The sequence below is a fragment of the Catharus ustulatus genome, chromosome 3, assembly GCF_009819885.2.
Source record: "Catharus ustulatus isolate bCatUst1 chromosome 3, bCatUst1.pri.v2, whole genome shotgun sequence".
In the NCBI taxonomy this organism is placed as follows: domain Eukaryota; kingdom Metazoa; phylum Chordata; class Aves; order Passeriformes; family Turdidae; genus Catharus; species Catharus ustulatus.
In genome coordinates, this window is record NC_046223.1 from 86,957,043 (window position 1) to 86,969,110 (window position 12,068).

At 37.5% G+C, this 12,068-nt stretch overlaps 1 protein-coding gene across 1 annotated transcript in view; it reads right to left on the bottom strand.

Moving 5' to 3' along the window:
* CD109 (CD109 molecule) overlaps positions 1-12,068 on the bottom strand; it is a 74,405-nt gene that overhangs the window by 25,253 nt on the left and 37,084 nt on the right. The window contains exons 14-23 of the mRNA XM_033056422.1: positions 10,912-11,088; positions 9,897-10,049; positions 9,100-9,174; positions 8,599-8,659; positions 7,941-8,076; positions 7,063-7,180; positions 4,160-4,273; positions 3,739-3,957; positions 2,930-3,074; positions 2,040-2,216 (exon numbers count right to left, since the gene is read on the bottom strand). Coding sequence (XP_032912313.1) covers positions 2,040-2,216; positions 2,930-3,074; positions 3,739-3,957; positions 4,160-4,273; positions 7,063-7,180; positions 7,941-8,076; positions 8,599-8,659; positions 9,100-9,174; positions 9,897-10,049; positions 10,912-11,088 — 1,375 coding nt within the window. The remainder of the gene's footprint in view (positions 1-2,039; positions 2,217-2,929; positions 3,075-3,738; positions 3,958-4,159; positions 4,274-7,062; positions 7,181-7,940; positions 8,077-8,598; positions 8,660-9,099; positions 9,175-9,896; positions 10,050-10,911; positions 11,089-12,068) is intronic.

Here is a 12,068-nt window from a genome sequence, read left to right on the forward strand (position 1 = left end):
ACGAGCGGATCTAACATGGGAACACCCGCGAGAACGCTGGAACCCCAGAGCTGGGCGCTGCGCACCGCCCTGCTCACTCCAGCGGACACCCAGCCACACGTGGAAAATGACACTTCAAATGTCAGCACACAGCACTGCAAAGGCAAGGAAAAGAAGGATCCTATTAGGAAGATGTCCGCTGCTATTCTCAGGGGGTTGGCTAGAAGCCAAGAGATGGAGGAGGCTCGCTGAAAGGAGCTCGCAAGGCTGAAGGAGGAATGTGTCAGGACGGAAAGGACTTCAGAAAGATGTGAAAGACTAAAGGATCTCACCTTTTAAACAGCTTGGAAATTCTGCTCTAAATTTTTACCTCTGGGTTTAACAGAGCTTTCAGACCAATCAGGGTTTTTTTCCTTTCAGAAAAAGTGATTTAAACTGTCATTACCACAATCAAGAAATCTGCTTAAAAGGCAACCTTTCTTTGGCTCTGCCTTTTCTCTAAGTAAATAAAACTGCTAAAAGGAAGTCCATAGAGCAGTTTCTGTTAGCTATATGATCCCTTCTTCTCAAAAGCATTTAGCCATAAATTAATTATATTTACTTCAGATTCTGAGGTTACTTTTTTAAATACTTGGTGAATTATGCAATGTGAAATAGTCTGATTTAAATTAAACTTCATAACAATCCTTTCAAAAACTGAGCCTATAAAAATTACATCTTAAGCTAAAGATAAATTTCAACTTGAGGATTACACTTGAAAAAATAGTGCAACAACGGAAAACAATTATTAAAATAAAGCAAAAAAAATAGAATCTTTTTTAGATTGTGGTTCTCTTCTATGTTAAGGTCACAAATACTTCAGCATACTTACTGTTTTGGCACCTGCAATGTTAAAAACACATACCTCAATTCAAAGCCTCAGGAAGAAGTTAAGAACACAATACAATCTGTATGCAAGTGATGTTTAAACCTGTAATTTTCATTTGCTTTGAAACAGTTTAAATAAATCCACCATTGGAAAACTTCAGAGAACTATGGAACCAAAGCTCAGTCTTAAAAGAGTGATAGATTGCTTACAAACTTCAGAGTAGCTGTTTATGTAACACATCTCTTCCTCTCCTCAGTACTTTTCAACTAAACCATCTAGTGTAAGGGTTTAAAAAAAAAATCATTTAACTGCTTTGACAGAAAATTGGAATCCTGATGAAAGGAAAATTTATTTTGAGTTGTGCCTTTTCCAAGGGAATTGTCAACAACTTTAAAAAAATCAAACAAAAAAGCCTTAGAGAGAGTAAACAAAAATTGAAAATGTCATCACAATGCCTTAGTAGGGGTGTAGCTCACATGGGGCTGGTGTCAGTGCTCTCTGAGAACCAGGCTCAGTGTGAGACTGACACATGGTCAGTGTGGGACACCACAGTCAGACACTGTCTGATCCAAAAGCCAGCGTGCAACTGTGGTCTCCAAAGTTTGTGATGTTCTGGAGTATCTCCCAATTCAAATATACAACAATTTCCAGCTAAAACTTTCCAGCTTTTGATTTCTAGCACAGAGCTCACTTCTGACCAAGTCTAAAATTTGTGTGGGCAAAAAATGCAGCCATGAGATCAAATGCCACTCCTGGAGCTCTACAAGGACACATCAGGTCAGGATTGTGTCACTGAAGACATGAATATGGTTCACTCTGCTCACTGACTCTTTTTAAATCTCTGTGCCTCAGGCAGAGATCAAAAATGTTTGCTCACATGTGGTTTTATCAAACTAGAAGTAATAGCCATCTAGGAAATCCATGTAAATTACTGTCTAAAATGCATTTCTTATCTGAAAAAAATGCAACTGTACAAAACCAACAATTTTTTTCTGAGAAAATTTGCCCTTGTAAACAAAATAATTTGCTGTCTAATAGAATAAAAAACAAAAATAAGAAAAAAAATGGTTTCTCTTTCAGTTCTCATGACACAAACTGAGCAATACTTCAAACAGCATATGCAGAATCACAGAAATCTTTTTACTATGAAGAGTTCTTAAAAATCTAATATCTTTCTTTTATGCATACAGACCTTTTCTCATAAAAGATACTGCTTTTGATCTAATATCCTCTCTCAGCTGCCTGGTTTTAATCAAGTATTGCAAAACATAAACATTTGGAGCAAAATTGATCATATTCTGTTCACCACAGCCATAAGGCATCTTAATCAAGGATGATAAACCGTTGATAGAAGGTCCAAGTAAATCACCTGAAAGATAAAATTCAACCAAAATAAATGAAAGCTTGCAAAATAAACGCATACCACACACATAAACGTGGTATAATCTAAATTGGGAGAAAATATGATATATTAGGAATGATTCTACTAAACATCATTAAGCAGGCAGAAAAGATACTTTATCTGCTGATCAGCTTTATGCCCACTGATGCAGCTCTCTACAGATCTTTCCAACTACAGAGTAATTTTAAACAGTTGCCATTAAAACAAAAAGAAAACAACAACAACAAAAAAAAGCCCACACCAACACAACCCCACCTAACCAAAATCTATTTAATCCAGGAAAATTTTTCAATAGTAGTATGCATTCGAAACTTAATTTATTTGTTTTCTCACCTATAGTTATCAAAGCCTAGGTGCCACAGTAAACAACACTTAGTCAGGTTATAGGTATCATTCTGCAGAGAGCATAACTAGAACAGGATACTGCCAAACTTTGCAGTACCTTCCTGACCAAAATCCAGCTCTCTAACTCTAAAAATACCTTACAAACACCACGTTGTCATAAATTAAACAAATTAAAGGAATAAAACACTCCATCCATAAGGTCTCCCTATGTTTAGCCTAATGCATAATGGTAAATTACTGTGACTTAATGATTCAACCTACTCATATTGCAGTTAATAAAAATTAATGCCAGAATTAATTCCCTAATGACAGAAACAGAGTAAGTTAATTCTTACCAATAGCAGTGACCTGCACTCTCTCACTGTCACTTACAACATCAGAAGGAAAAGTGAATTCCAAAGTTTTAGACACTGCTTGTCGTTTATTCCCAGTCAAATCCAAAAGGACTGTCTGAGAATATGTCTGTTCCAATCCTTCAGCCTATAAAGATAAAGACAGAGATTCTGAGTATCCTTCTGTAGTTCATCCTGCCCTGAGCAAGAAGGTCATGCTACTCCCTTCTAACCTCAACCATTCTTTGATTCTATGATCCTAAGCTTTTATGGTAGGATGAGATATGCAAATGTCTACCACCATCCCCTGAAATGGAGCCTAACATGAATCAGACATCCAAAGCTAGGCAAGCCTTATCAGTGTCTGGTTTACCAGAAAATCTGGAGGCTATAATTCCACCTGTAGCAAAATACAGAAATGTTAATCTCAAACAGGCTTTGAACGAAAGCCAGATGTACGGCAAAACCAATTGCACTTATCCAAAACAGTCACCAATTCCACTCTCCACAGGCTGTTAAAATAGCTGCAGCACCAGGGGTTCAGTGATACACAAACAGCTTTCACCTTGCTTTCAAGAAACATTGGACAAACCATCTGCAGTAGAACAGATCTATGTGTTCATTCCTGGAAGAGGATCTAAAGAATTTCAAAGGACTTCTAAAAAATAATTTTATAAGAAGTGTTTTCTACTTAAAGCCACCTGACCCCAAATCAGCCATACAAAAGAAAGGGCAGACAAGTGCATTGGTTTGCCTTTTTGCTGCACTATGTTGCCTGTTTTCAGGAACAGGCCAAGCTGCAGACTGCTTACCTTTACCAAAACTTTCTGGATAACAGCATCAGAAGCAGCAGATGATATTGCTGTCACTTTGATGGGAATCTCTCCCAGTTGTTTTGGTTTGATTGGGAATTGAACAGTTTTCCCATCTTCACTTGGTACAGATATAGATTGTTGATTTGCTGTAGCATTTATTTCATTGGACGTTAGAATAATTTCAAAAGCATCAGTCATATCCAGGATCACAGTAACCTGTAAATACAGTAACATTTGCAATAAAAAGTGTTAATTTGAAAAGGTGTTTTCATAAGCTGCCACCTGCTTTGTGTATAGAGAAATAGGTCTGCCCACTAAAGAAAATATGCAAGTTCTCACAAAGAAAGACATGGTCTCCACCAGCTGTGAAAACCTTGCAATATCTAGTAACATTCAAAGATAGAGACTGTTGTGTTACCTCAGCTTCTTCTTTCAAATAATTAAAGATGTTCACTTCCAAAATGAACTGCTCTCCTCTGACAACAGAGTATGGAAGGTTCAGGAAAATGAAAAAAGGCTGAAAAACTTCTAGCTGCAAAACAAAATAATGAATCATGAACCCTTACAATCAGAGACTAGAAAGAAAATTACTATACAACGTGTCTTGCAATCACTTTTAAATTCAATGAGAGAGTAATGCTTAGCTGTACTCTACAGCTGACAAAACGTATTATTATAGGGCTGAAACAGAAGGCAGAGATGCTTCTGGTCATTGGCACCTTTAGAGACACTGCTCAGACGGGAGCTCAGACAGGGCAGTCCCAGCAATGGCAACTGAACTAGGACTACGAGTCCATTGTTGTAACCCACTATCCAAGATGTATTGAGATGGTATGTCCCTTGATTCTTGACCCCTGTAATACCTCTGGCATCTGGCAAGTTTGGAAGCTGTGATCTGTCCTGAGCTCTCATTAAGGTAACTGAATTGCTTTGAGTACACAAGTAATGGATTAATGACAGTTGACTTATCTTCATGTCAACATACTAGTGACTAAATAACTGACTCACTGGAATTTTGTAACTCAACAACAACTTGCAATGATTTTTTTTAAATTTAGTAAGATTAATCTTAGCGTAAGTTCTTTAGTTATACTTCTAAAAATACATACCATATTAACTAAAATAAAAACTGCAGAAATATAGCAATAATTTCTTCTATCAGTGAACAGAGGGTTTTGGAAAATATCTTAGCTCTAAGAAGTCAGTGGTAAGGTCTCATCAAGCTGAATGAGATCAAAATTTCACTGTTTATGAACATCTATATAATAAGAATGGCTGAGCCATTATATCCCTTATTATCAAAATGTCAACTAAAAATTACTTTAATTCAGTTTGCATTTAAAAACATCTTCCAAGTGTTTTGAGTTTCAGAAACAAAAATCCCTCAGCTTTTTTTCTCTAGCTAGCAAATATTCCAATGCTTTCTCTTAAAACAAAAGGTTGTTTGCTAAAGCTCGCAGTATCATAAACTTCTTTAGGTATTAATCATTAGACAAGTTCTGATGGAGATGGTTTTGGTTAGTTAATAGTAAAGGTTTTCCCTGTGTATCTATTCTCTTTGTCTTTTTTGTTTTACTTTTCTTTAAAACTGAAGTTTTACACTCAGGAATATGCCAGTATCTTACAATAAAATACAACTGAGTAAAATTACTGACGCTCTGTGTAGGAGAAGTCAAAATAAAACCATGATGCAAAGCAGTACATGACATAAAGCACACGGATGACATTTACTTCCCCCATTACATTTTTCATGTCTTTCTTTTGCTTCCCTCTCTGTATGGTACTGATTAACATGTTTCAGCCATATGGAACTCTAAGCACAACCTAAATGTCCCAACAATAGTGATGTACTGAACAGTGCATGGGGGTGATTATAGCTAAATTATTATCTCAACATCTGTTCTACTTGGAGCCTTCTCACATTTGAGGATGAGAGGCCAAGTGTGTATTTCCATACAGTTTTAATCAGAAAACTATTCTTCTTTCTGTCCCATCTCTGCCAAGCCAAGTGAAAGAAACAAAAATCAAGATTCCAGTCTCAAAGGAGCCTTAGCCACAAAATCCAGATTGGGCTCCAAATTCTGTAGGGGAGTTCAAATCAGGATGTTCAAAGTACATGCTCTGTGTCTGGCATAGCAGCCAACTGTGAAATCTGGACCTAGATCTCAGTTTGGATCTCAGAAGTTGTCCCTTCCCAAGAATTTAAGGGCATGAGAACTTAAATGGGTAAGTTGGCTGTCTTCAAGTTATGCTTACACTAGTCCAGGAACCAAGCTGGAAATCTACAGCCCACTACTGCGGTCTCAATCTTTCTAAACTTAGGTATGGAAGTGGAGTTGTCTCTGATAGAAGCATAGTTTCTCTAGGATCTTTGCATAATGTACAGACAGAATATTCTGTATATGCAAAATACTAGCAAAGTGAGACTTCAAGAATTAATTTCTATTTTAAACAGGCTAAACAACTCTCTAAGCAGTGGTTTCCTTGAATACAGAGTGATCCTAGGACAACCGCACTTGGAATCTCAGGTTAGAGGTATAATCTGAGGGCTGCTAAATTTAGCTTAAATTGCTAAACTCCTCAAACACTTGGAAGCAAGAAAAGAGCCTTAGGACACAGGAATTTGGGAGCAAGAAGACTCTCACCCCATGGCTAGCTCTTAGTGTCCACTCTGCTCCTCAGGCTAAGTCATCCAAAACTTAGCACCTAGTGCAGGTCACAGAGTGGTTGTGCTGGGAGGGACCTCTGGATGACATCTAGTCCAAGTTTACCTAGAGCAGTTGTACCTGTGTTTACTCCAGGACTGCTTTTGACAGATAAATTCATTCTTAAATCAACTCTCCTGCTCTCCCTCCTGGGGTAAGCATTAGCCATCAGTGTTAGCAGAGCAGCAGATAAACTCCTCTCACATCCCAGCCACCTCTTCCCTGCCAGTCTGCGCAAACCTCACTGCCTGCATTACCAGCTCATGGACTGCTCTCTGGGCAGAGCCAAAAAATCTATTCCCAAATAGTCATTTACCCCCCTTACACATGGAGATTCTGAAATGAGCACATCCTGGAAGCACTTTAACACAAAAACTGCTCCAACAGAAATAGGCATCCAATTATCTGTGTGGAGACTCAGATTTTCATATGAGCAGGAAGGGAAGACAGTACAGTAACATGTATGTCTTCAGGGATGGTGGTTTCTTTACAGTTTGAACACACACAGCTTCTCAATCTCATGGTATAAGGAGATGCTGCTGTTAGAACTCAGTCAGGGTCCAGCAACAGCCTGCAGAGTCACCAGCCCTAAAGGAGAACTCTGTAGAGATGGTACCTCCACCGGAGCAGTCGTCACTCCAAGCCCGCCGCTCTCAGAGATCACGAAAGCACTGGCTACCCAGGATGTGATGGTGTCAGGTACAATGGCATCCAGTGTGGTCTCTGTGTCATATCTGATGGCAGAAGGGGAGAGCAGACTTTCAAAACCATCCATCTACAGATGCCAGTAAGTGGACACATATGTTTGAAATGCCCAAAAAATTAAGTCCAAATTCCTGGAAAGAAAAGCTGCTCATTATCTATTTTTCTTTCTCTAACCATTTAGGAATACTGTGATAGGATCAAAATTATTTTAAAAATTTAAATTATTTTAAATTACATGAATTGAAGGTAATTACACTGGATCACATTACAGGTCATTACTTTTACAGGTCCTTTAAAACAATCCCAGATGATGGTTGCTTCTTGAAACTCTCAGCTGTAAAAGAATACAAGATTTGTACTTCACTACTCAAGTCAGATTTCACCATCGTTTGACAGTTTGATCTATTCACTAAATTAGGTGCAGATAGCAATAGATTTGCCTTTCTGGGCTAATCACCATCTTATGTACTGTAGAGAAAAAGTCCATTATCTCCCCATTTGTAAAAATAAGAGTTTATTTCTTTTGTCTCCAGGACTTCTATCTAGCTTCTATTGAAACTCCTAGACCTCCAGTCAGGCATAAGCCTCTCTTGCACAGTTGTACAACTCATTTTTTGGATCTCCAATCTCACTTGCGGCCTCTAGGTGGTAGCAGAACATAAATCTACATTTTTAAGCAGTGTTTTTCAGCGCTGGTACAAAATGCCACTGAAACCTACAAAATAAAAATAAAAATAAAAAACCCAACAAAACTGGCAAGTGCAATTGGTTTCCTTTTGCTTATAATACCTCGTTTCAGTGTCGACCCAAAGCCAAGTCTCTGGAAAATGTGTCCTCACATAGAGATTGCTGAAATCAGGAGGTCCATTTTTAGACACTGGCATATCCTCACCAAAACCATCTTCTATAGGTATCATTCCACCATCTACAAAATAAAAAATACTGTCCTACCTCCAAATATCTGTATTTGAAAAACTCAAATAAGTACAATTAAGAAAAGCCAAATTAATATATTGTTTGGAACCTATGCCATAGCTTTGTTACATATGATAAGACTACTCTGGGACACTAGAAACTTTTTTATTTTAAGGAAAAAAAAAAGTTTCACACAAATTTCTACATGGCCTCTGTGGAGTGCTGATGAAACTGGTGTAATTTGGCTACACATGACAAACCACTGCAATATATATCAACTGGAGCTGCAAACCAAAACTCCACTCATCCTCAGGCTTTTAAGGAGTAATGTCACTGCAGTAAAAAAAGGAAAAATTCGGAAATGCTGATCCTATTAATTTTGTATGTCTTGAACCTTTGAAATGGTAATAATTTGCATGGCTGGATGCAACCTGTATGCAGCACAGTAAGAAGACATAATAGGGGCCCTATCCCATGGACCTCCTTCCCCACTCAGTAAATTAGATGTGGTTACATTTGTTGTATTACTTACAAAGAAAATGTTCCTTATCCTCCTCAAGAACTGCATCAGTTGATACCCAAAGGCTGCATTTCTGGATAAAATTTATACAGTATATCTCAATACAGGACATTCAGGACATCAACAGTGCTTATCTATCTTTGTTTTCTCCTCTTTCTTTTAAGGTAAATAAAGTCAAAGCAAGCATAAAACTAAAGCAAATAATATACAGGAACCTAAAAAACTGAGAGGATATGAATCTGAGTATTGCCATAATGCTTGAAAACGTTTCAAATTGAAGACTATATCAAGCACAAAACAACCTGTATTTATGGAAGCATAAATATATTCCTTGGCATTCAGAGTATTACATATCGACAAAATTCACAATTCAAAACTCATATAAGCCATAAAAGCATTGCATTGTCTATAGTTGTAAAAGTTGAAGCTCAATTTTTTTCTAGCAGGTGATGTGGAAATCACTAAGCAGTAAAAAAACCAACAACCTAGAAGTAATGAAGAAAAAAAAAGTACCTGAAATACACCATAAGAACCTCTGACCAGGGGGAAATACTGCACTGTGCTGTATAAATTGAGCTCATGGAGGACCTAAGGAAAAAAAACCAAAATCATCCAAATACTGAATGCCAACTCACAGTTTTGAGAACTTTCACTGTTGCTAATTCATACAGCTGTACCACAAGCTGTAGGTTGCTTAGCTCTCATGGCAAAGGGAAAATAATCTATGACAGAATGCAGGGGGTTAGGTTGTAGTGGGTTTTATGATTAATGGAAGAGTGACCAAGACGGTATACAAGCCTGGAAAAGAGCCTACAGCCCATTGATATTTTTTGGCACTTAGGCTATGTCCTTTGAGCACCTTAGGAAAGATATATATACTGTAAGCTCTTTCAAACTATAGATGCAGAAGAGTTTCTGCAAGTAAAGGTAATTTAAACATATGAACAATTTATTCTGCCCTCCTTAAATTTTTTTTTTATTTTATATTATTAATTTTAAATAGCAGAAAGCACAAATCATTGGAGTTATTTTCTGACTTTTGTCTTTTCTGAGAGAAGAAACTGCCAAGTCTTAACAATTTATCAAATGAAGAACAATGAAGTATTGATTAGAATTGTAAATGCTATCCCTATTAACTTTTAAGCCTTACAGCCTCTGCCACTCATGAGACTTGCAAAAGGAAAAAAAGTTGCGTAATTACAGGCTAAAAATCATGCTCAAAGAACATTACTTGTTCAGCATATAATCTGTCACATTTCCACACACATACATCTTTCATACACAACAACCTTCTGTTCCCATATACTTACAGATTCTTCTGTTATGTCACTACTTTCTCCCAGAAGCTTTGCACTTTTATCAACAACTGAAAGTCCAATTACGGATCCTGGCTCTGTTGTACTGATTTTAAGGGAGACTTTCTCAGATGGCTTGGCCTTCTCTTTGTTCCAAGAGATTTTAATCTAAAAAAAAAAAAAAAGGGAAATACAGCACCAATTTAAATTCTACAGTGATATTTATAGCTGTTAACAACTCCCAGGAAGTAGGTTTTTTAGATTTGGCTATAATTAAGACCCTGGATTTGCTTTTCCTAGAACCTTTGGGATGCTGAGGACCTCCAAGAGCCTTTTTCCTAGGACTTTTGGTAACTGGGATAAATCCTGAGGCAAAAGGAGACATTTCTCATGCAGCAGGACAAACAGGCTCCCTACTGATGTCTGGTTATAAGTGTTAAAGTCTCCAGAGTAGAGAAAGAATTTGAACCCATCCAGCCGTTGGATGGTCTCACCTATGGAAAGTTATAGCGAGGCTTTTATTTGCACAAACAACAAAATCTCATCCTGGTAAGTAAGCTAGAAAAATCAATTCATTGATGCAACAGGCATTTTCCAACTCTTCTTCAAACTTTTTTGAGTTTAAGTATGGATAGTCACATAAACACAAACACTGGTCACAATGTGACCACTGCCTGGCTAGAACAAAGTCTTTTTAAACTTAAACAACTCTACCCTTAGAGCACTTAGGATACCTTGTCACTATATTGGCCAGTGTAGCCTTTGGCTCAGTAATTGACAAAACCACTAAAAACACAAGGAGATGCTGTGCATCTGATTATGTGGAAAACACAGCACCAGTGGAAAGGTCTTTCAAATATGCAAAAACTGGACCCTAATTGCACTGGTATTATCAAAAGTCTTTCCAACGACTTGCACAAATCTCAGATTAGATCCTCAATGAAAAAGTTTTTACATTTACAATCCTATGATCTTAAATACTGTTTACAAAGAACAAGAACATGGTCTCAGACAAGTTCAATACAATTACCTTGTCATCCAAAGCAGGCTGGATGGGGACAGTGAGAGCATCATTTACAACCACTCCAAGCTCATCTACATAGAATACTAGTATAGATACCAAAGGAGCCCAGGAATTATCTGCTGTTAAAGTGAATGCTTTCGTAGACTTTGTGCCAAAAGCCACAATTTGTTCCTTAGACAATACCTGAAAGAGAAAAAAACCAAACACTCAAACTGTTGGTTTCTTCAACAGGTCATAAGCTCAGCAATTTGTTCTACAAGTAACTGCTAAAGAAGAAAGACATAGCTGTGATTGACTTATTTTTTTACTAACTGGTACAAAAGTTCTGTGAAAATGGGCATGCAATGAGGTAATATTTAAATAATTTATTTAATATATAAATAATGGATTTTTTCTGTGTTTTAATTCCTGCATCACTATGGAAAAGTAAAGAACTACAAGGGCACACATGTGGTATTAAAAATAAACAGTAGTAGGGTTGGCTTATATGGGTTATCTGCACCAGCACTTAAGTTTGGATCAGGCACATAGCTTTAAAAGCAAACCTCCAAAACTTGGAACACTTTGGTTTGCTTCATGCAGAGTGTGAACTGGGGTCTAGTAATGAGCTCCAGTTAAAAGTAGGCATTCATTTCAACAGATCAGACTAGAGCTAGTCTGAAGCTACCCCAAATACCCGGATTTCAGGTCCACATCATCAATTTTTTCACTCTAAATTTGTTCCTAATGGAACAAATGAAAACAGAGAGATGAAGGGCAGTTCTCTGCCTTTGGTTGTATGGACCTGATTCATTCTAGACCTTCTAGGGAGTGTTTTTATTTTAGAAAATACATAAGAATGCCCAAATGTTACATGGTTTTCCTAATTCAGTTTACTGTTAAGGTGTGTGAAACAAGAAAAATCCTAGCTACCATGGTCCCTAAGATGCAGACTGTGAACAAGACAGACAGGATGGGAAACTTATGATAGTATATCTAATAAATCTTTCAGATCCTTCAAGATACAGTAGAGCAGCAGAGCAATTAAGCCACTACCCAAGACATTTATTTTAAAATGCTTCCTATGAATCTCCCTTGTTAACAACACTCCTCTGTCCACTCAACCATCTGTTTCCTCAGCAGGCAGCTCTTCTCACCCTGTACCCACAGGCTCAGCCTGACAG